Source organism: Hyperolius riggenbachi, chromosome 7, assembly GCF_040937935.1.
Source record: "Hyperolius riggenbachi isolate aHypRig1 chromosome 7, aHypRig1.pri, whole genome shotgun sequence".
NCBI lineage: Eukaryota > Metazoa > Chordata > Amphibia > Anura > Hyperoliidae > Hyperolius > Hyperolius riggenbachi.
Window position 1 is genome coordinate 277,543,462 of NC_090652.1, and position 25,351 is coordinate 277,568,812.

Consider the following 25,351-nt stretch of genomic DNA (forward strand, 5'->3'; position numbering starts at 1 on the left):
ACTATCAGAATTAATCGAGCCCTGTCTCGACAAATCTTGCTGAGAACCTTCGGGATCTGGGATAGAGGGGGAAAAGCATACATTAGTCTGATGCTCCAATCTATCGAAAAGGCATCTATCGCCCATGGCCTGTCCTGGGGCCATAGGGAACAAAAGAGTTGACACCTTGCGTTGCTCCTCCTTGCAAATAGATCCACTTCTGGATGTGCCCATGTCATGCAGATCTCCTGGAAAACCTCCGAGTTCAGGGTCCACTCGTCCTGCTTTAGAGCCGATCTGCTTAGGTAATCCGCAAGATAATTGTTTACACCCCTCAGATGCACTGCTCTGATGGATTTTAGATTTTTCTCCGCCCACAATAGGATTTTTGAGGTCTGAGACCATAAAAGATGACTTTTCGTTCCTCCTTGCCTGTTGATGTACGCCACTACACTGGCGTTGTCTGAACGTACTAGAACATGACAGTGGCTGATGTAATTGCAAAAGTGAAGTAGGCCCATCCATACTGCCTGTAACTCTCTGCTGTTTGACGATGTTCCTTTCATCAAAGTGGACCACTGACCCTGTGCTGGTAGTGAGTCTATATGAGCCCCCCATCCCCAGGAGCTGGCGTCTGTTGTCATGATTTTTTCGACTGGAGAAAACCACGGTCGACCTTCGGACAGACGAACTGGATTCTGCCACCAGCTGAGAGCTGCCTTTACTCTGAAAGGAATTAGCAATCTTCTTTCTAAGGACGTCACCTTTCTGTTCCAATTCCTTAGGATCCAATTTTGCAGTATTCTTGAATGGAGTTGTCCCCACTGGACTGCAGGGAAGGAGGAGGTTAGAAGGCCTAGAACAGACATAGCCCTTCTTAGCGTAATGGCACCTGTGGTCTGAAAAGAAAGAACAGTATTAAGAATAGCAGTTATCTTTCTCTGAGGCAAAAACACTTTCTCATCACAAGTAGAAATAACAAAACCTAAATATTCCATAGTCTGTTTAGGTTGAATAGATGATTTAGACCAGTTAATAAGCCATCCTAGAGATTGGAGCAACTCCAGAGCTGAATTAATCTGGATTTTCAAGGAATTTACTGAGTCACCCCAAAACAAAAGATCATTCAGGTAGGCCAAAACATTAATAGATCTTTTCCTCAAAACAGCTAAGACCTCGGACATGACCTTCGTGAACAACCAAGGAGCCGAGGCTAATCCAAAAGGTAAAGCGTTAAACTGGAAGTGCCTTACCTCTTCCTGAATGCTGATGGCAAACCTTAGGAACTGCTGAGACTGTAGCTCTATCGGGATGTGTAGATAGGCATCCTTGAGATCCAATGATGCCAGGAAGCAATCCTTCTGTAACAGACTTATAACAGAGGTGATATTGTCCATCCTGAATCTTCGATATTTTACAGCCTTGTTCAACCCTTTCAGATTGAGGATGAAGCGGAACTCCCCCTGAGGCTTTTTTACAAGAAAGACCGGTGAATAATATCCCTGACCCCTCTGGCATGATGGGACCTCTCTGATAACTCTTTTTTGTAGTAACATAGTCACTTCGTTTTGTAATGCCATTGTTTGAATCTCTGTCTTTGGCCTTTGATTTACCTACTGAAATTCTATGGCATACCCTTCTAACACAATTTTCTGTAACCAGAGATTTTGAGGAAGAAGGAGCCACTGCTCGTAAAAATGGGCCAGTCTTCCCCCCACCGGGATCCTGACGTCATTGTTTATTTTGCTGGGAGGTATGGGCAAAATTTGATTTGGCTTTCTGAAGCCTACTTGGACCCCATTTCTTTCTCGATGAAGTCTTGGGGTCTTGTTCAGGTTTAGAGGAACGAAAGGAGCGTTTGGGTGGAAAGGTCCTCCTTTTAACAGGAAAATTCTTTTTAGCATCAGCAGTTCTTTCCAAAGTCTGCTCTAACTTAGAGCCAAAAAGAAATTCCCCCTCACAAGGTAGACTACATAATTTAGAGCGGGAAGAGTTATCTCCCTGCCACGTCTTTACCCATATACCACGTCTAGCAGAATTTACTAAAGCAGTGGTCCTGGCTGTCAACTTCACCGTATCATCTGCTGCATCAGTGAGATAATTGGTGGAATTGAATAGTTTTGGAAAGTCCTTTAATATCTCCTCCCTAGGAACACCAGAAGCAATCTTGTCCTGTGTTTCCATCAACCAGTATTTCAGGGACCTACCCACTGCTGTTGAAGCTACTGCAGGTTTAAAAGTTAGTGATGAGGACTCCCATGCTCTTCTGAGGAGATTATCCGCTTTTTTGTCAATTGGATCCTTTAAGTTTCCAAAATTTTCGAACTGCAAATCTGTTTTCTTTGACACCCTGGAAAAAGATGGGTCAAGCTTGGGAGATGTACCCCAGAATTTCTGGTCCTCCGCACAAAACGGGTATCTACGATTTAATGACCGAGGCCAAAAGGCTCTCTTTTCAGGTTCCTCCCACTCCTTCTTAATCATATTTTTTAGAGAAGAATGAACTGGGATAAAACTGGACTGGGGATCTGACAAACCTTCGTACATCTGATCCAAGGGTGTCAAAGTCCTCTGTTCAACTGTAATACCCATAGCCGTATGCATATCAGATAACAGATTCTTCATTAGGTCCGGAGAAAAAGCAAATTTCTGCCCTTTGTCTGGTCTATCAGATGTATCCTCAGCGGAAATCTCTTCAAAGGAAGATATTTCACCCTCCTCCCCAGAATTTTCTGACTCCTCTGAATCCTCTCCCCTCTTTCTCTTAGGAACAGATAGGGAAGGTATAGGGACAGTGACATCAGGAATAGCCGAAGTGCCCTCCATAGGGGAAGTGCCCTCCAAAGGGGGGATGTCTTCCATAAGATCTGCTACAGCTGATGAGGATGATGCTATAGCAGAATCCTTAATTTCTTTTATGGCTGAAGACATCTCCGAGCGCATCCATCCCATTAAGTCTTTGAAAACTACTGGGGATTCATCCTTGACAATTTTATCTGTACAATACTGACATAATTTCTTAGATGAAGGAGCAGATGAGGATATGCGATTATTGCAGATAGCACATCGTCTTTCTTTGGAGGATGATGAGTGTTTACTCAGAGTGGACTGAGATGATTTATCCTTTTCCTTATCTTTGTCAGCTTTTGGAAGTTTAGGCTGAAATATATAGATAAGAAAAAAACTATCAGTCCCCTCAGTGTAACTTAAACAGCATATTCCGCAGAAAAACCCCAAACAATGTCTCACCAGAGAGGGTTCAGAGCCAGTCCCTGCAGATTGCAGTGAGGAAAGGCCTGCGGCGTCCTCCATGATCCACCAAACAGCATTGAGTCATGGACAAACAACAGATCTTTTTCAAATCTTACCCTCCTCCTCCTTAATTGCCAGCAGCTGCCTCTGTGTCCAGCAGCCAATCGCCGTAATGATCACCGCTGCGGGCCTGCAATCAGGCCTGATCATGTGACCAGTCATGTGGGACGCCTGCACATGACGTCATCGCGCTTCCGCCGGAACTTCCGGTTAGCGCTCTGCCGTCCATAAAACTTCCGCACTCCAAGGAGAAGCCTCCACCACGCTGGGCGCATAGCACACTGAGTCCCCTGCTCAGCCCGTCATTGCCTGCCCCACACGCTGCACCTGCCACCTGACATGGGAGCACAGAGACCCCTCCATCCACTCCTGTCCGGGACAGGAAAAACAACTGAGGATCATTGTAAGTGGCTTGTATTTATACATGTACTGCTGTCCATTATGCAAATTTGTTTGTTTAATAGCTTCCTGTCCAGAATTGGGAGGGGAGACAAGTCTCAGAGGAGGGGTGCTGTCCCAGGGACGTTCTGGGAAAAATGCATTAGTATGTAAAAAAAAAAAATTTGCGTTCATCAGCCAATGATGCTTCATTGGGAACATTTAGGAATGTGAACCTGAGAAAAGATGCAACACAATATCCAACATTTTGTTAAATATCATTTGGTGTCATTCCTAAAAGCAAGGGAAACACGAGACCGGTACTTTTTCATACTGTTGTATGCATGTTGGAGGCCCTTTTTACCTGTTCCAATAGCTGGGAAAGCAACAGTGGTCAGTTTGTGTTGGTCGCAGATCTCAAGAGCTTCCTTCACAGAGGTTAGAATGGTGGTTGAAGTTACATTGATCAAATGGATGATTCTTTTGCAGTTTAGATTGCCAGCACCAGTCACCACAATGCCATGTTGTGGGAGTGCACCTGGGACATGGGAAACAAGATTTTTTTTTTTTTTTTACATTTTCTTAGTTAATAATAATCCTAACATTTGTATTGTGCTTTTCTCCTGTTGGACTTAAAAACACTCAAGAGCTGCAGCCACTATGGAGCCACCCTGCGGTGTTAAGAAGTTGTGCCCAAGGACTTCATTCTGAATAGGTACTGGTCCTACCTAGAAGACTTGTTTCATAAGATCTCTAGGATAGAACAAAACCGTTTTTTTTATCTATCCCAAGACCATTTTGGCACTGCTGTGGGACAACTTTTCTAGGTAAATTCAGGTTCAGTTAATGACCTGCTACTGTGGGGTTAATACTCAGATTAGGTCAGTTTGAGGTCAGAAATTATTTGGCTGCTCTTCTTTCTCAACTCTACGATATAAAAACAGGCATCCACAGGTGGGGATGGAGGTGGGTCACTCAGGGAAGGGTGGAGGGGGGGCGGGTCACTCACCACAAGCCCCCCACCCCATCCCCATGCAACTGGCAGAGATTGCTGCAAACTGCAGCGGCGTGCAAGAAGTGACCAGTGAGATAGTCTCACTCTATGGGCTGTGCTTGTGCCTGTCCCTCCCCAGAAGTTGCAGCGTTTTAATTGATAGTCACACTTTTTCTGTGGCCTGCCCACCCTTATAAGGTATTTGGACAATCAGAGAATGCAAACGATGACAAAAAAACAAAAAACAAAACTTGGAAATCCGTGGAATCGGTAATGGGGATTGGCAGGAAAACCAGAATTTCTGCAAAATAGGCATTTCCGACCACCCCTACTAATGCATATACTGCTGCTTACATGGGAACAAATACATGTTAAATATAGTTAGAGGTTTACATGAATATTCCTGTTCCTGGGAGGAGCAGAGTCTCAACGTGTACCTAGCGGTACTGGAAGGAAAAAAAAAAAAAAAGGGGGGGGCGGGACAGCTGAGCTGGGAACTATATGCATATGCTGAAAGGCTGAACTCCATTTATTAGAATTCTGGCTGCAGATGTCCTAGGGTGGGTGGATGCCCTGTCTGAAACTTATAGAATAATTAGGGCCCTTTTCCACTAGCTGTGATCGCCAGCATTTTGCCGAACGCTAGTGCACTGTGATTTACATGTAAATTGCGATGCACTTTTCCATTAGGGCATTTCGATTTTTCCCTGAGCGCAACCACAGTGCCTGATTATTATTTCTGTGATTGCGTTACACTCCCCACGCTGAACACGTTGCAATCGTGTCGAGGGGAAAAATAAGCTTTTGCAAGAGTAAACGCATTAATGATTGCGCTTGCAAGTGGAAAAAAAGCCTAATGCTGCGTACACACTGGCGACTATGGTCGTTTGAAACAGCTCATTAACGATCGTTCCACCGACAATCGGGAAAAGAACTTTACCCAACGATCATTAACACGAATGACAAAAGAACGACATCGGGAAGATAGAAATATCCAACCTGACGGATCGTATCTACTGACAATCGTTACAAAGCTATAGTGTGTACAGACATCGGCCGAGAACGATCATTACAAGGGCCAATGCGCCAGCGTTGAATTCTGCCCAGCTTCTGTACTTCCTTTGTAGCGCGGCCGTAAAGATTGTTACATTGCTCATTTCAATTAAACTTGGTTTTCAAGTTAACAATCATATTTGTATCTATTGTAACTCCATGTCAGTGTTTTTTTTTTTATATATAAATATGTACGCAACATTTCCTTCTGATCGTTCTTTTCTGCGAGAACGATTGTTAAAATGTGTATGATGATTGCTGCATCCCATCGTTGCATACCAATCTTTCCAATATCGTTCGTCTGGTAGCCATCGTTCTTTGCAAACGATATTTATCGCAAGTGTGTACGAAGCATTAGACTAAAAAGATAATTGTGGAAATCTTTGCACAAAAGTTATACACCGTTACCATGGTTTCCAGCAAGTTTCCATGCTGCAGACTGAAGTTGTAGAATATATGTTATGGCATTCATTTAGAAAATCACTACCACTTTAAAGTGTACATTTACCCCAGTAAAAACAGATGCCACATCTGTTCAGCCCTACTGTTTCTGCAAGGTGTTTGCCAAGTTGCTATTGTAAAATCTTCACTCAAGTGGCCTCCATGGACCTTTCCTTGCTCTCCACATCCTTAGATATTCCCCCTGAGAAAGCATGCGCTTGTGTAATGACATCAGCGAGCTTAAAGGATACCTTAAGTCCTTAGTAAAATCTAAAAATGACGCAGTGTGTGCTCACTGCACCTCCGGTGGCCCGGCGTCTGCCTCGGTTCACCTGCTATGCCTCGTTATCATCCTGGTCATAGTGGTTGGCGACCTTTGGCCTGGACATAATGTGCTGCGCATGCGCAGTATGTCCTCTTGGGGTGGCTTGTGCGTGCCGGATACCCTGCAAGCGCTGTCACAAGCTGTCCCATTTTTAGATTTTAATAAGGACCAAGATATCCTTTAAAGGGACCATGAGCAGTGCCAGAAATTACACTTACCTGGGGCTTTTTCCAGCCCCCCGTAGGCGGCAAGATCCCCTGGCGTCCCCCTGGCTCCTCTCCGTGTGCTTCCGCCGGCCCCCATTACCGGCGACACCCGGGACGGTTGTCAGGCCGGCTCTTCCTGGTTCCTGATGCTTGTCATGCCGGCCGCTGCGCGTCATCACGGCAGCACGTCTGTGCATACGCGGTTTTCTACCGTTAAACTGGGCATGCACAGACCTGTCACACCGGCCGCTGTGATAACGCGAAGCAGCCGGCGTGATGAGGACCAGCATCAGGAACCAGGAAGTCGCCGGTAACGGGGGCCGGCGGAAGCACACAGAGAAGCCAGGAGGACGCTGGGGGTCCTCGCCGCCTACAGTGGACTGGAAAAATCCCCAGGTAAGTGTAATCTTAATTTCCGGCACTGCTCAGGGTCCCTTTAAGGCAAAGTTCCCCAACCCTGTACTTAAGGCCCACCAACAGTCCAAGTTTTGCAGGAAGCAACACAATCGCAGGTGGGGTAATTAGTGTTGCAGCAGAGCTGATAAACTACCTAGTCACAAAACTCTGTAGCATTGGACCAGAGAATGCAACATTTTTCTTGCAAAAAAAGAAAAAAAAATTGGATTTACTGCTGTAATTTTAGACCAGTCACAAATCTCAGATACTACCAAGTATTCCCAAGTCTTGTGGTTGGTCTAAACGGCATATGTGACAATCCCTACCTATACATATACTGTTCCTTACATAGGAACAAATACATGTTAAATATAGTTAGATGTTTACATGAATGAATAGATTATGATGCTTTATTACAAAAGAAAACAACAAAAAAAACAAAAAAAAAAACACACACACACACACACACACACACACACACACACACACACTGATGTGACAAATACCAAAAATTCTGCACTCCATCTGTACTGCGGGTCCAGCTGCTGCGAGAATGGATTTAGATACCCCTGGAAGGAAAAGAAGAAAAAAACAAAAAAAAACGACAGTTGAATAGTTGCAGAGTTCCACACCCCTATAGCTGTCCAGTTCACTACAGCAATGGACAGTATACACAGTGTAGCAGCCAATCAGAAGTCAACTTTTACTTGTCTCTGCTGGTTTCAACTGTCCTAGAGAATTCAAGGTGGGGCCGCCACAGTAGATGGAGACAAAACATATTGGCATACCAACAAGGATGCAGCCAGGAGCAAAGATGGGATTCCGAATAGTGAACTACTCGAATTCGGAATTCAAATGAAGTTTAATTACTCCACGTGTGACTGCAGGATACGGGGGGGGGGGGGGGGGGGGGGGGGGTCCATGGGTCCTATGCGTCTCATTGCTGTCATACGCGACCTATGGGATGTGTTCCACCACTCACTACCGCACTTCCATCACCACACGTCCTGGTGAAAGAAGGAACTTACCCAGGTTGCTGCTGGGGGCTACAGACATATCTGCTGTACTGTAGCTCCCACTATTTCACCTCACAATGTCAAGACAGACAAGGTAGAGTGTGCTTTAATGCTTGTAGGAGGACTGGAGTCTGAAACCTCATAAGCTAATGGTCCTTTTACACTTAATCAGTTGCTTTCAGTTATAACTGAAAGAAAACTGGTTTTCAAAGTAATGCCCATGTTTTCCTAAGGCCTCTTTTACACAAAGAGAAACACCGACCAAGAATTGAACTTTATCCCAATCAGTAGCGGATATCCCCTTTTACATGAGAAATCTATTCCTTTTCACAAACAGACCATCAGGGGGCACTGTATGACTGCTATTGTGGTGAAACCCCTCCCACAAGAAGCTCTGAGTACCGAGGTACTTCTGGCAGTTTGTCTGTGAACCTTGTTACATTGTGGGAAATAGCTGTTTACAGCTGTTTCCAACTGCCAAAGCAGCAAGCAGCAGCTACATCACTTGCCAGCAGTAAAAATGTCACCATGTAATAAATGTCAGAATATAAATCAGGGATTCTAAATATTTTACAATGGGCAAACACTGACTAAATCATTTATACATAATTATTGTAAAAATGAAGCACTTTTTATTATTACATTATTTTCACAGGAGTTCCTCTTTAACACATTTTAACTGAAATCTTCTTCTAATGCTCTGCTATTGAAAAAATGCGTACCAACTTGCACTAATGCACACTATCGCATACCAACTGATTAGGGCTGCTTTCACATTGGGACGTTACAGGCGCAAGTTAGAGCAGCCTGTAACGCATCCCAGCTCACAGTAATGAAAAAAATCAACGGGCTATTCACAGTGCCCACGTTGCGTTACATTGTAACGCTGCACGTTATTTGAAAGTGCAGCATGCTGTGTGTTCTACGTTAGACTGTTTGCACATGCTCAGTATTGTGTGTGTTTTTTTATTTTGAGCAGGAGAAGAGGGGAGAGTCCGCTATTGTTAGCCACATGGCTAATTAATATCCACTGCACTTCAGTAGTGATGGGAAGTTTGGCTCGATTCATTGAATCGGTTCATTGAAAAGAGCCAGACTTCCCATCACTAGGTTCAGTCCTGCTGCTCTGCCTCTGAATAGATTCTGAAAAGTAGAGATAGGAAGTCCGGCTCTTTTCAATGAATCGATTCAATGAATCGAGCCAAACTTCCCATCACTAATGCAGTGTTTACTTCCTATAGAGGGCAAAGATTGGCTGGCGGGACCACGTGATGCGGAGTGTTCCTATCACGCGGTCCCCACGGAGTATCAGACAAAAAAGGCGCACCAACAGCTGCATAACGCGGCTCACTCTGGCGTCCTCCTCCAACACCACCAGGCGTTGCGTTAGGGGCACGTTATGCGACCTTAACGTCCCCTAAAACGCAATATCTTGGTGTGAAAGAGGCCCAAGTGTAAACGGGGCCTAAAGCTATTGCCTGATCTATACACCTAGCAATAGTTTGTCTAGAAGCAGGTGGTGTGTGGCGGCAGCCAGCGGAGATTTTCAATCAAGCTCCCAAGCAGTGGTGCTTGTAATGGCCAAAAAAAACTTAGTTTTGCAAATTTCGCAAAGTTTTTCGCATCAAGTACTATTTTACGAAATTCCGGGTATAGCGCAATTACGGCTACGGTACTATGCGTGTAAACGAAATTTCGTAACGTAATTACACGTTATTTACGTCTGAAAATCTGCGTTAAACTTGACAATGCGCATACTATATATTAATGCGTATAATCATACTTATAATGCGTACAAACATACGCATTAAACAGCGCATGCGCGTCTATACCATACCATGCCCGCATGCGGAAATTTGTAAGCGTACATCAATCAAAATATGCGTAAAAAGATACTAAATGACTAATTTTGTAATGAACCGTAATTTCTCGAAATTACGAAGTTATGCAAAATTTCGTTACATAATTATGGTTCGCACGTAATTTATTACGCATTCTCCCGTAAATTTCGCAGCACCACTGCTCCCAAGTTAGAGGATATTGACGTGGGACCATTTTCGGGGATATTGGTGTGGGAATAAAAATTTTAAGGCAAGTATTCATGGTTAATTTAGACTATTAGGCTGCTTACACACAGGGACGTTACAGGCGCACGTTAGTGCAGCCTGTAACGCTCCCCCAACGCACAGCAATGTAACACAAGTGGGCTGTTCACACTGCCCACGTTGCGTTACATGTAACGCTGCACGTTCTTCCGAAAGTGCAGCATGCTACGGCTTTACAGCGGCTTAATCCGCGTTAGAATGTTTGCACATGCTCAGTCCTGTTGGGGAGGAGCGGAGAGCGGCCAGGCACATGGCTAATTAATATTCACTGCACTCAGGGCCGGATTTGTACTTTTTACCGCCCAAGGCCCACTACCTTCAGCCGCCCCATGACAACAGCGGGATTAGGATTTAGGGTTTTTGGACAAAGGATATTAGGGTTAGGAATTTACAAAATAAAAAAGTGGTTAGTGGAGATTAACGGCTAGGGCTTTTGGAAATTTAGGGCGAGGCTAGGCATTGGAGAATAGGATTATGGGAAAAAGGTTAAAATTAAAGTGGCGTTGAGATGGTACACTGGGCTTTATTTATACTTACCTGGGACTTCCTTCAGCCCCATAAGCACTGTGTGGCCTCCCTCGCCGTCCTCTTCAGCTCCTCCGTTTATGCAGTATGCCTCCCAGATATCCGGCTGGCAGTGCTCTTCTGCACATGCGCAGCTCAGCCACATGTACACCGGTCCTTGCGCTACCACGGCCAGGAGCATTCTGCACAGGATACTCCCGAGGACAAGAGCATTGCAGGGTCACGCGCATCGCAGGGGATTACTGGGAGCCATATCGCTAGAACGGAGGAGGCAATGAGGACGGCGAAGGAGGCCACAGTGCTCATGGGGTTGAAGGAAGCCCCAGGTAAGTATAAATAAAGCCCAGTGTAGTCAGGTTAGAGATTCTGATCACAAGATTAGGGTAATTCAATTGACTGAGGACAGTGACTATGTACTCTGTACAGTGCTGCAGAAGGTATCAGTGCTATATAAATACATAATAATAATATGGTAGACATTAGACTATGACTATGGTAGGATTAGATTGTGAGCTCTTCTGAGGACAGTCAGTGACATGACTATGTACTCTGTAATGTGCTGCAGAAGATGTCAGTGCTATATAAATACATAATAATAATATGGGAGGACATTAGACTATGACTATGGTAGGATTAGATTGTGAGCTCCTCTGAGGACAGTCCGTGACATGACTATGTACTCTGTAATGTGCTGCAGGAGATGTCAGTGCTATATAAATACATAATAATAATATGGTAGGACATTAGACTATGACTATGGTAGGATTATAGTTTGAGCTCCTCTGAGGACAGTCAGTGACATGACTATGTACTCTGTAATGTGCTGCAGAAGATGTCAGTGCTATATAAATACATAATAATATGGTAGGACATTAGACTATGACTATGGTGGGATTAGAGTGTGAGCTCCTCTGAGGACAGTCAGTGACATGACTATGTACTCTGTAATGTGCTGCAGGAGATGTCAGTGCTATATAAATACATAATAATAATATGGTAGGACATTAGACTATGACTATGGTGGGATTAGAGTGTGAGCTCCTCTGAGGACAGTCAGTGACATGACTATGTACTCTGTAATGTGCTGCAGGAGATGTCAGTGCTATATAAATACATAATAATAATATGGTAGGACATTAGACTGACTATGGTAGGATTAGATTGTGAGCTCCTCTGAGGACAGTCAGTGACATGACTATGTACTATGTAAAGTGCTGCAGGAGATATCAGTGCTGTATAAATACATAATAATATGGTACAATATTAGATTATGACTGTAGTAGGGATTAGAATGTGAGCTTCTGTGAGGACAGTCAGTGAAAGGGCTATGCACTCTGTAGAAGATGTCTGCGCTTTATAAAACACACAATAATATTATCATAGTACATCAGAATAGGATTATGGTACATAATATAGCAGGACATTAGACTGACTATAATAATAAAAAGAATACTCCATACAGTATATGAATAGCTTTGTGTGGTGTGGTGGTGTGGTGTGGTGTGGTGGTGTGGTGTGGTTGTGTGGTGTGGTGTGGTGTGGTGGTGTGGTGTGGTGGTGTGGTGTGGTGTGGTGTGGTGGTGTGGTGTGGTGTGGTGGTGTGGTGTGGTGTGGTGGTGTGGTGTGGTGTGGTGGTGTGGTGTGGTGTGGTGTGGTTGTGTGGTGTGGTGTGGTTGTGTGGTGTGGTGTGGTTGTGTGGTGTGGTGTGGTTGTGTGGTGTGGTGTGGTTGTGTGGTGTGGTGTGGTTGTGTGGTGTGGTGTGGTTGTGTGGTGTGGTTGTGTGGTGTGGTGTGGTTGTGTGGTGTGGTGTGGTGGTGTGGTGTGGTGTGGTGGTGTGGTGTGGTGTGGTTGTGTGGTGTGGTGTGGTTGTGTGGTGTGGTGTGGTTGTGTGGTGTGGTGTGGTTGTGTGGTGTGGTGTGGTTGTGTGGTGTGGTTGTGTGGTGTGGTGTGGTTGTGTGGTGTGGTGTGGTTGTGTGGTGTGGTGTGGTGTGGTTGTGTGGTGTGGTGTGGTTGTGTGGTGTGGTTGTGTGGTGTGGTTGTGTGGTGTGGTTGTGTGGTGTGGTTGTGTGGTGTGGTGTGGTTGTGTGGTGTGGTTGTGTGGTGTGGTGTGGTTGTGTGGTGTGGTGTGGTTGTGTGGTGTGGTGTGGTTGTGTGGTGTGGTGTGGTTGTGTGGTGTGGTGTGGTGTGGTTGTGTGGTGTGGTGTGGTGTGGTGTGGTTGTGTGGTGTGGTGTGGTTGTGTGGTGTGGTGTGGTTGTGTGGTGTGGTGTGGTTGTGTGGTGTGGTGTGGTTGTGTGGTGTGGTGTGGTTGTGTGGTGTGGTGTGGTTGTGTGGTGTGGTGTGGTGTGGTTGTGTGGTGTGGTTGTGTGGTGTGGTTGTGTGGTGTGGTTGTGTGGTGTGGTGGTGTGGTGTGGTGTGGTGTGGTTGTGTGGTGTGGTGTGGTTTGGTTGTGTGGTGTGGTGTGGTTGTGTGGTGTGGTGTGGTTGTGTGGTGTGGTGTGGTTGTGTGGTGTGTGTGGTGTGTGTGGTGTGGTGTGTGTGGTGTGGTGTGTTTGGTGTGGTGTGGTTTGGTGTGGTGTGGTTTGGTGTGGTTGTGTGGTTGTGTGGTTGTGTGGTTGTGTGGTTGTGTGGTTGTGTGGTGTGGTGTGGTTGTGTGGTTGTGTGGTTGTGTGGTGTGGTGTGGTGTGGTGTGGTGTGGTGTGGTGTGGTGTGGTTGTGTGGTGTGGTGTGGTTGTGTGGTGTGGTGTGGTTGTGTGGTGTGGTGTGGTTGTGTGGTGTGGTGTGGTTGTGTGGTGTGGTGTGGTTGTGTGGTGTGGTGTGGTTGTGTGGTGTGGTGTGGTTGTGTGGTGTGGTGTGGTGTGTGTGGTGTGGTGTGGTGTGTGTGGTGTGGTGTGGTTGTGTGGTGTGGTGTGGTTGTGTGGTGTGGTGTGGTTGTGTGGTGTGGTGGTGTGGTTGTGTGGTGTGGTTGTGTGGTGTGGTTGTGTGGTGTGGTTGTGTGGTGTGGTTGTGTGGTGTGGTTGTGTGGTGTGGTTGTGTGGTGTGGTTGTGTGGTGTGGTTGTGTGGTGTGGTGTGGTTGTGTGGTGTGGTTGTGTGGTTGTGTGGTGTGGTGTGGTTGTGTAGTGTGGTTGTGTGGTTGTGTGGTGTGGTTGTGTGGTGTGGTTGTGTGGTGTGGTGTGGTGGTGTGGTGTGGTGGTGTGGTGTGGTGTGGTGGTGTGGTGTGGTGTGGTGTGTGTGTGTGAAAGGGACATGACTGTGGGAGGAAGACAGGGAAAATGCTGCCTTATTAACAACATGAAAAGAGAGCCCCGGGCTGCACGGAGATGAGGGAAGCCTTAGAAGCCAACTAGCAGGACAGGAGGGGGGTGGAAGGGGGGGCGACAGGCAGCCGTGTAGCAGCTTCAGAGGTCACAGGCTCCGGGGGAGAGGAAGGAGGAGGGAGACAGCTGGTCACTCAGGACTCCACAACAGCGTAGGGTAAAGTGTGCAGAATACCTGCAGTTCTGCACACACAATTCTCCCTCCTCAATCCTCACTGTGCTGTTTCCATGCTTAGTTCCCTAATGCCTACCCGTCTGCCACAGTGCCACTACTGCTGGCTTCTTCCTCCTCCTCCCTCCTCGGCTCAAATCTCCCGGTTTGTCTCTTCTCAGTCCCGCCCCCCACTGTCATAGAGGAGGTAAGGAGAGTGGCGCTCTGCTCCGTGCTGTGCAGCATGCAGGGGGGACTGGAGGACAGCGTGGCAGCAGACAGCTGATCTGCTGCCGGTGTGGGGCATCCGCCCTAGCTCTACTGTCGGCAGGTTTCCGCCCTAGGAACCGGCCTAGGTGGCCTGTGCGGAAATCCGGCCATGACTGCACTGTTTACTTCCTGGTGCGGCCGCTCTGTGCGGCAATTGGCCGGCGGGACCACGTGATGCCGCATGCGTCCAAGAGTACGCATCACGGCAACACGAACGCCAGAGTGAGCTGCACAACGCGGCTCACTCTGACGTCCACATGGAAGAGCACCAGGCCTTGCGTTAGGTGCGCGTTATGCGACCTTAACGTAGCACCTAACGCAACGTCTTGGTGTGCAAGTAGCCTTAAAGGACTTTTTTCATGGTTATATTTTTTATTTCATTTAACCCTTTGTGGAAATGGGTAAGGGGTACTATGTACCCCTATACTCATTTCTCCTGGGGAGCGGCTGGGCATCTGGTAGTCCCTTTCTTAAAGGGGACTCCCAGATGCCAGATTCCACCATGAACCCCCCAGGTGTTGTCGTCCCCCATCCCTTTTTGGGGCACCGGAGGTGGGGAAAAGCCCCTTGTCCGAGGTTAGTACAAGGGCTTTGGGGGAGAGGGGGAGGCTTGGCCGCCCCTCCCCCCATACCATGGAGCAAGCTGGCTGGTATAGCTGTATTATATACAGTATATATAACATTTATACACATCTTGATACATTTTCATTTTACCGCTTTTAAATAGACTTTTTTCCTCTAACTTGAACATGGATTTTCGCAAAAAAGGTCTTTTTGAAAAGAAAAAAGAAAAAAAAGTGTTCTCACTGTCCTCCTTTGCTTTGCTATTAACTGCTAATTAATAGATAGTTGTGATTACATCTCATAGTTCAAAATGTACCTTCATAAGATATAGCATACAGCTTATTTGTAGATGTTAAATTTCCCTCCCATCCAATGTCAAAGAGAACCCGAGTTGTGTTTTACAAATCCTAATTGCATACAGAGGCTGGGTCTGCATATAATGCCCAGCCTCTGTTTCTATATTATCTCCCCCCAGGCCCCCCCTGCGCTCTGCTATGCCCCCCAAAGTAAACCGCCATGCTAGTGACACACAGCGTGTTGCCAGCAGGCGGTTTACATGTATACTGTCATTCTCGCCGCCCCCCCACCCGCATCCCTTCCCTCCAATCAGCGGGGAGAGAAGGGACGCAGGCGGGGAGCGGCGACAGGAGGCAGCTGAGGAGCGTGAGAATGACAGTATACATTTAAACAGCCTGCTGGCGACACGCTGTGTGTCACTAGCACGGCGGTTTACTTTGGGGGGCATAGCAGCTGTATATATTTCATTATGCGGCGCACAACTTTTGTGTGTGCCACGTTACAGTACCGCACATGTTAATGTTAACACCATTCATAATTTCATTACCAAACTATCTACTGAGCGGGCGAAGCGCCATTAATTTCAATGGCATATCGCACTTAGCGCGCAACCCTTAACGCCGTTCGCGCGCTAAAACTTAGCGTGAACGGCATAAACTTTGCACATGCAAACTACTTAGCATGCACGTTTGCACATGCAAAGCCTTAACACGTGATAACTGAGTTATCACAGTTTAGTGAATCCAGCCTCATGTGTATCAATCGCTGAAACGCGGTGGTGTTACTGGGCAGTGGAGGGACACAACATGTCAAGTCTGAGCGCAGCTGCATACGCACCTCCGTTATGGGGGGCACCTGTCCTGGGTGCTAACAAGCACCCGGCACAGGAAAGCAGCTGACTGGTAGTGACTTCCCGACTTGTCAGCTGCCCATGTGAAAGGGCCCTAAAACAGCCTGGTTGTTATGCTTTGTGCTGTACATACATGTTTATCTCATGACACGTTGCCTCGGGTACACTAACTAATTCAAACGGTTTAGGTTAAAGTACCCCCGAACCCGGGGAAAATGTATTACATTGTGGGCTAGATTACCCTTTAAGAAGGTAGATTACTGTGTTTAGGAAGCTAGTGCCCTTTGATACAAATTTCACAAGCTTACCGAAGTTCTGATTGAGATGTTCATTGTTCAAGTTGACTATGGCGTCTGTGGTTTCACCTGTTATGTCCCCCTGTTTAACCATCACCGAGGCATTGCCCACCTTAACTGCCTCGGGAGGGTTGGCAGCCATCTGCTATCTGGGCTTTGTCCGCTTCTGGAAAAGAATCAGAATAAAAATCAAAAGGCGAAAGTGTAATTTTTTAGAACTTAGTACTTCAGGTAGAAATATAGTAGAATAAAACATTTTAGCCCCATGACGACTGCAGTGGCCTACAAAACTGTAGAATGAGGATACTGCAACTGCTTGTCAGCACGGTTACTGCTGGCAAACCCCATTGGCCAGTGCAAGGACCAATAACAATTCCCCAAAGATGCTTTTGTTCCTTATACTTACTTTTTGTGCTGTAGGAGGAACCCTGGTTCCTTCTACAGCACAAAAATTAAGTATAAGGAACACCGGCAAGGCGGCAACGGCAAAAGACTTAATTGAATCCACCCGACTGGAGCTTGTCTACGAGAGGCTACCAATTCTGAATTGATGCAGCTGCTGCATTGCATTGGTGTGATTCCAAAATGCATATATTTACATAAAAACCATTGATAGGCTGTGAAATGCCTCTCAAATTCTCACAACTGCTCATTGCTGCTTGGCAACTGCTTGCTGAGCACACAGCTCAACAGTCGGTGTAAGGCCTCCTTTCCATCGACTGTTGAGGTGTGTGCGCGGCAATCAGTTACCAGATAGCAGTAAGCAGTTGCCAGGCAGCAACAAGCAGTTGCCAGGCAGCAACAAGCAGTTGCCAGGCAGCAACAAGCAGTTGCCAGGCAGCAACAAGCAGTTGCCAGGCAGCAACAAGCAGTTGCCAGGCAGCAACAAGCAGTTGCCAGGCAGCAACAAGCAGTTGCCAGGCAGCAACAAGCAGTTGCCAGGCAGCAACAAGCAGTTGCCAGGCAGCAACAAGCAGTTGCCAGGCAGCAACAAGCAGTTGCCAGGCAGCAACAAGCAGTTGCCAGGCAGCAACAAGCAGTTGCCAGGCAGCAACAAGCAGTTGAGAGAGTTTGAGAGGCATTTCACTGCCTATCAACAGTTCGTGGAAAAGAGGCCTAAAAGAGGCCTTACACAGACAGTACAGCCCTTATTCAAGACACTTTATGCTCTATTCATAAAACATGTGCGGTAAAAAAAAAATCTTGGAGGGAAAACACTGCATCGGTATTTTAGACTTTTGTGTGCTTATTCATAAAAAAGTTTACACTTGCGATAATAGGTCGGGGAGTTCCCGCACTAAACTGGCGGTGCTGCTGAGTTGTTACATTTGCTGGCTGAGTTGATACATTTTCTCCTGCAGAGACAACGTTAGTATAAAGGAGGCAGCCCCAGCATCCCTTTACATGTGCATTTTTCTGCCTCTCCTCCTAAGGGCTTGTTTCCACTGTTGCGACGCGATTCGCCGGCATTCCGACGCTTGTAAAAACGCATGCGGATGCGTTTCTGCATGCGTTTTTACCCGCGATTTCGCATGGCAGGGTGCCATGCGAAATTAACCATGACACTGCCAGGGCAAAATAAAAATTGAAAAAGGTGCGAAATCGCACGCGAAATCGCGGGTAAAAACGCATGTAACAAACGCATGCGTTTTTACTATTAAATACATTAGCGGCGATTCGCACGGATTCCCGACGCAGGCGAAATCGTTGCCTCTTTTGTGCGTTTTTTCTCCGCAACAAAAAACGCACAACGCCACCGCAGGAGTGGAAACAGCCCCATCCACTCACATTACATGTGCGAATCCGCATGCGTTGGACGCATGCGGATTCGCGATAGTGGGAACGAGCCCTAAATCTGCGCTGCATCTGTCTATTAGTCTTCCTAAACAATCTATTTAATTGCTGCAGCTTAGAAGAAGTTCCAGAAATAATACACATGCAGGCTTTCTGATGTGAAATGTATCTGTAAACAGGTACCCAAGGGGTTAAAAAAAACACAGCGGGCTCTATTCATAAAAAAGTTGTTGCGAGAAAACTCCTGGAGGGAAAATACCGCAGCGGTATTTTACACTTTTGGGTGGTCATTCAAAGAAATCTTGAAAGCTGCGATGCAAGAGCGGAGATCTCCCGCTGAAGGCTGGCGGTAAGCTGTCGGAAGGCATGCGGAAACACTTCAGCCGGCAGAGTCCCTCCGTGCACTGCTCTCTCTGGGAGGTCTGTCCCATTCACTTGTATGTAATCCGCAAAATCAGAGGAAGCGGTATTTCCCGTCCACATACCGCTTCCTCTAAACTTTATGAATGGCCATTTTGTTACTTTTTTCTAGATAAATCTAGAAAAACACTGGAGAAGGCGGAAATTTCTCGCTCTGCTGGGGGATTGTAGATTTTCATGCGGGAACAGCTTTTATGAATGCCGACTTTGCTAAATGGACGGGAAAATCCACTGTTTTGAGCGGAAAACTTGCGGTAAGGTTTTATGAATAGAGCCCAGCCTGGGTATTCCGGAATGCCTTGTCTGCTCTAATCTCACTGCAGCTGCCTGGGAGGTCTGTCTCTCCATTAGCTTGCCTGTTATCGCTGGCTTATCGCCTTATCTAAACAGCCGGGTTTCTCCACACACATTCCGCCTGCTCTAATCTTTATGAATTAACCTTCAGTGACATGTGCTGTGATAATCTCCGCACAAGGCGGTAATTTCCCGCACTGCACAGGAATGTCAGATTTTCATGCGGAAACAGCCTTTATGAATGCCCACTTTGCTAAATGGTTGGGAAAGTCCGCTGTTTTGAGCGGAAAACTTGTGGTAAAGTTTTATGAATAGAGCCCTTTTTCTCCTAAGGCCTCCTTTCCATGGACTGTTGAGCTATGTGCTCAGCAAGCAGTCACCAGGCAGCAGCAAGCAGCTGTGAGAGTTTGAGAGGCATTTCACTGCCTAGCAACAGTTCATAGAAAAGAGGCCTAAGTTTTTTCCTGGGTGATATATTGCGCACCATATTAATAAAATGCTTTTTAAACCACCAGCAAGCAAAAAAAAAAAAAAAAAAAAAAAAAAAAAAAAATTTGACAGTACTTTTTCACCAACTTTTTAATACTTTTTCAATTGCAGAGTGCTGAAAAGTAATTTTGAACAGCACATTAGTGAGGATCGTAATCTGCTAATAACACTTTTGCAAACTTTTGCATCAAATTTTGCATTAACCACGCGTAATTACAATTTTGAAATGCAACTGATTTCACATAAGCAATTTGTAACTTTGTGGCAACTTACTAGTGATTACTAGCAAAGCAAAGTTAAGCATAATGGCAAAATTATGTATCCAGATTAGGTTATGAACGGAATTGATAATTTTTTTCCAAAATGTTATATTACATTTTCACATAGTAATTGTGAATTATAATGCAAAATTGCAATTTTGCAAAATTGGCGACCACCACAACACAAAATTAATTCTTAGGAAAAAAGGTTAATTGAATTATAGCCGGTAGGGAATAGGATGTCAATGAGATGCAAATTTTGAATTGATGCTGAATTATGTAAATTTTGTATGCATATTAAGGCCTCTTTTCCACAAACTGTTTACAGGCAGTAAAATGCCTCTCGCAACTGCTTGCTGCTGCCTGCCAACTGCTTGCTGCTGCCTGCCAACTGCTTGCTGCTGCCTGCCAACTGCTTGCTGCTGCCTGCCAACTGCTTGCTGAGCACACAGCTCAACAGTTCGTGAGAAAAGAGGCCTTAAGGTGGCCACACACCATACAATTTTTTAAAGATCTGTTCAATTTAAGAATTGCAATCAATTTTTCTGACTGATTGTAACATTTCAAAAATATGACCAATGTACCACACACACGTTAAATTTTTCACCAATTATGATAAAAATGATTGGAAACTGACAAAATTGCTAGGGTGTGTATAATAAATTGACAATCTAACACACCATACAATCTTTAGAAAGATTGAAGAAAAATATCTGGCATTCTGGATCGATAAAGATTGAAGAAAATGGGAAATCCAATCGATTTTTTCAGTCGAATAAAAAAAGCAGCTTTCAATTTTTTCGGAAGATCCGATAGTTTTTATCGAATTGCCGTAAAATCGGATCATTTTATTGTATCGTGTGTGGCCACCTTTAGACAGCTTGAACATAAACCAAATCTAATCCTGCTGAGGTAAAATTTGATTAGTCTGTTTTCAAGCTGCATACATTTGCATACAAAATCACATTATTCTGCATCAACTTGAAATTATTTGCATCTTGTTGACCATTCCTAATGGTCAGTTCACTGGCAGTCACACAACATTTAGGCCTCCTTTCCACAGACTGTTGATAGGCAGATAAATGCTGCTGCCTGGTAACTGCTTGCTGAGCACACAGCTCAACAGTCCATGGAAAGGAGGCCTTACTGCCGGATGTACCCAGTGGTGTAGCTAAGTAGCTGTGGGCTCCGATGCAAGTTTTACAATGAGGCCCCCAAGCACTCTATACATAACAATTGATATGGTACACAAAATCAATGTCAACTACAGTGTCAGGGCTGGTGCACACCGAGCGGATTTCCTCGCGTTTTTACAGCCGCTTGCGGCTGTGGATACGCTAGAGTAATGTATTTCAATGGGATGGTTCACACCAGAGCGGGAGGAGTTTTGCAGAAACGCATACTCCCGGGGTGAGGCATTTTTTGGATTGCGGAGGCGTTTCTGCCTCCAATGTTAAGTATAGGAAAAACGCAAACCGCTCTGAAAAACGCCAGTTCAGAGCGGTTTTCCAGGTGTTTTTATTACAGAAGCTGTTCAGTAACAGCTTTGCTGTAACAATATATGAAATCTACTACACAAAAAGCGCTACCCAAAAACAAAACGCTAGCTGAAACGCTTCATAAAAATAAGAAAAAGAGGGTACTTATCAGTTAGCCAGGCGCATCCTCTAGGTGGTGACAAAACTCCACCAGTTACATCTTTCCCTACTATCCATGTCGGCCTGGAGGGGGAATAGTAATTAGCGCCACCTGCCGGATGCGTCCGGCTAACAGATAAGTACCAAAAAGAGTTTTAAAATCTGCTAGCATTTTGGGGATCTGCTAGCGGTTTTTGGTGTGCACCAGGCCTTTAAGGTGCAAGAAGGGGATGGGGAACAGCTATTACCAGTATTCAAAGTATCTATAGAAGTGATTATTATGAGCACAGGACCAATAGAGAGTGAATACTGTAGTTGAGGTAGGGCCCCTCTGGCCCAAGGGCCCCGATGCGGTGGCTACCTCTGAAACCCCTATTGCTACGCCCCTGGATGTAGCGCTCATAGCTTTCTGGAGTTTACCATCATTTGTGCAAACACTGCATTCTTTTTATCCCTAATTTTACTGCAACATGCGGTTTCATCTCCGCATCCCCTGCAGGGTTGAAAACTGACAATCAGCTGAAAGACGATAAAGAAGCCACTATAAGATGCAAAGGGCTTTACTGCACATTTGTAGACAAGCATTTAACCCAAGACCACTAGAAGCCCATGGGAATCAGCCATAATTAACTCACCCCTGTTATGCAGATCACATACAAGTTACCCTGCACTGGTGCGATCCCATGAGTATCTGGCTGCACCCCTAAGTGATGAGCACCTTGCTTTATAACCTCCTTCAGTGAATAACCAATCAAAAGCACTTCCTGTCAGCTTGGATTGGTCCAAATCCTATCTGAATACAATTTGCATTTGAAAGTTGGAAAAGTAGCACCTCACTAGGGAAGGTCAATAAGATGCAAATAAATCTGAGTTGATACAGGATTATGCAAATTTTGCATGCAAATGTATGCAACTTCAAAATGGACTAACCGAATTCCACCCTAGCGGGATTCAATTTGGTCCATTTTCAAGCTGCATACATTTGCATACACAATGGGCTCTATTCTCAAAGAGCCAGATTTTCCGCAAAATTTTACCGCTATATTCCCGCCAGCGGTAAACTCCGCATTTTTTCCACATTCACTAATATTTTCCGCATGTTTTCCGCATGCGGGGAAAAAAGATGCGGAAACAGCCATTATTCATGCGGGATTGATGCGGTAAAAAGGTCGCATGAAAAAATGTTTTAAAAAAAAAGTTAAAGTCCAGCAAGCACAGCCCTTAAGCCTCCACACTTCATTAAAGTCAATGGGATTCGGAATATATCACCTACTACTTGTAGGTGATAAAAAATCGGTAATTAACGACGAAATGATGCGCCTGAACATTTTTGAGAATTGATCTTTTATTGCGGAAAATACCGACTTTTGCGGAAAGTTCTCCGCATGAATCCCGCACTTTTACCACACTTTTTCCGCATGCGGGAAAAACATGCGGAAAATTTTGAGAATGCAAACTTGACGGTATTTTGGGTGCAAACTTCCCGCATGTACTTTACCGCATGCGGGAAGTCTTTGAGAATAGAGCCCAATGGCCTCCATTCACAATAGCATGTGCGATAAAGAAATATGTAACGGAAAAAATAACCAACAGCGGTAATTGCCATTTGAGTTTGAGTAAAGTTGTTAAATGTTTATTACAAATGCAAAATAACTGCGGAAAATCTAGTCTCTAGATTACATGTAATTGAAAATTTGCCCCAGGTACTTACAGGGGATAAATAATCGGTAATTAACGATGAAACAATTCACTCTTTTTTCATTCAGAATTTTATAGTTTGCATAATTTGAAGTGAACCTGAAGCCAATAAACAAAAACAAAAAACCAGATACATACTTACCTACTTACTTAGGAGAGTGAAGGCTCTGGCTCCTAAAGAGTCTTCCTGTACCTCCTATGGTCCCCGCGTTCAAACGCTGGCTCACCCCGTTAGCAGTCTCCGGCCAATGGAGAAAGCCTTCTCTGTCCTTAGGTAAGTATCTGGGGGATTGTTTTGTTAAATTGACTTCAGATTCTCTTTAAGTCTAAAATAATGATTTTTTTTACCAACATGTTGGCCTCTATTCATAAAGCATTCCCGCATGCGGTAATGCTCAAAACAGCGGACTTTACAGACCATTTAGCAAAGTGTCCATTCATGAAAGCTGTTTCCGCAGGAAAAGCTACAATTCCTGAGCAGTGTGGGAAATTACCGCCTTGTGCGGTGATTATCTCAGCACATGATGTCACTACATGTCAATTCATAAAGATTAGAGCAGGCAGTATCAAGACAGAGAATACCATCTGTTTAGAAAAGGCGATGAGCAGGCAGAAAACAGCAAAGCTAATTGGGACAGACTCCCAGGCGGCAGCAGCAGTGAGAACAGTACAAAAAAGGCTTTCCGCAATACCCAGGCTGTGTTTTTTAACCTCTTGGGTACCTGTTTTCAGATAAATTTCACATCAGAAAGCCTGCATGTGTAACGTTTCTTGAAGTTCTTCTAAGCTGCGGCAATTAAATAGAATGTTTACAAAGACTATTAGACACATTCAGAGAAGATTCAGGGCAAGGAGAGGCAGTTTAAAAAAAAAAAATGCACATCTAAAGGGAAGTTGGGGATGCCTCTTTTATTGTAACGCTGCCTCTGCACGGAGAAAATGTATCAACTCAGGCAGCACTGCCAGTTTAGTTCGGGAATTCCCTGACCTTTTATCGCAACTGTAAAAATTTTTATGAATTAGCACACAAAAGTCTAAAATACCGATGCGGTATGTTCCCTCCAAGATTTTTTTACCGCAAAAATTTTATGAATAGAGCCCGTTGTGGCACTTTTATCAATTTTTTAGTGCACTTTGTTCACTAACGGTAATTTCAAGTGGAAAACATTGTGAATGTGAACATGGTCATACTAAGATACTGGGGCACCTATAGAAGGCTAACCTATACTGAGGCATCAATACCTGACTAACCTATACTAGTGCACCTATAGATGGCTAACCTATACTGGGAACACTTATACCTGGCTACCTATACTGGGGGCCCCTTATACCCAGCAACCTATGCAATGGGGGCACCTATACCTGGCTACCTGTACTGGGAACACTTATACTGGCTACCTATACTGGGGGACCCTCATACCTGGCTACCTATACTAGGGGCCCCTCATACCCAGCTACCTATACAATGGGGGCACCTATACCTGGCTACCTATACTGGGGGGCTTAAGATCACATTGCAAATAAAGTTCTCGAGCCCACGGGGGAGGGGGGGGCTGGGCAAATGTCACAACCTCAACCTGGGAGCATTTTAGCCAGGGCAGTTTAGCAAACTGCCCTGGGGCTGGGTGCTAGGTGGTGGTACATATGTGGCTGGGTGGGGATTGCATGATGCTGGATATGTGTGCTTGCTGGTTGCTTGAACTGCTACTTACTGATCCCCGGGTGCCGTCGTCTTCTACATTTCCTGTAGCTCCCAGCGGCTTTCTGGGCTCCTCTGCTTACGGCTACGGACAACACGCCAGTATGGATGCAAGAAAGCTGCTGGAAGCTCTAGAAGTGTATAAGTCGGCGTCGGGAGGAGCGGTAACCTGCTTTCGCTGTGCTCCAAACTCTGCAAATGGCAAAAGTATTGTCCTCGTTGTCCACCCCAGGCATGCCGGTTACGGCAGTTAGTTGAGACATCCGGTTGCCTGAGTTCCGAATAACCAGGACTTACTACCAAACAACCTTACTACCTGGAAATATAGGTTCTGGGGGTCTCACGATCCCCCTGCACACCACAAACCACCAACCTCAAACAGCCAATTAGATTGCACCCTTTCATGTCAATGGGAAAATCGGCACGCTGCCATTCTCACAATAATAAACCCAGAGTTTCCAAACTTGGCAGTTTGTCATTTGGTAACCAAGGTTATAAATTCAGGGAAAGTGGGTGGAGCATAAAACAGCCAATTCAATTTCAGCCATTCATTTTACATGGGAAAATGTAAACTGCAGCCATTTTTA

The 25,351-nt window shown here is 45.4% G+C and overlaps 1 protein-coding gene across 7 annotated transcripts in view; it reads right to left on the reverse strand.

Annotated features, from left to right (window-relative positions):
- Positions 1 to 25,351, reverse strand: part of LOC137525063 (protein mono-ADP-ribosyltransferase PARP15-like) — an 83,636-nt gene that overhangs the window by 34,057 nt on the left and 24,228 nt on the right. For 3 of the 7 annotated variants that reach the window (XM_068245826.1, XM_068245820.1, XM_068245822.1), the window contains exons 2-4: positions 16,486 to 16,639; positions 7,591 to 7,653; positions 4,034 to 4,207 (exon numbers count right to left, since the gene is read on the reverse strand). In XM_068245826.1, coding sequence (XP_068101927.1) covers positions 4,034 to 4,207; positions 7,591 to 7,653; positions 16,486 to 16,615 — 367 coding nt within the window. In that variant the 5' untranslated portion in view covers positions 16,616 to 16,639. Of the gene's footprint in view, positions 1 to 4,033; positions 4,208 to 7,590; positions 7,654 to 8,112; positions 8,223 to 16,485; positions 16,640 to 17,072; positions 17,179 to 25,137; positions 25,210 to 25,351 lie in introns of those variants that run through there. The other 4 variants (XM_068245825.1, XM_068245824.1, XM_068245821.1 and 1 more) reach the window with 4 other exon arrangements.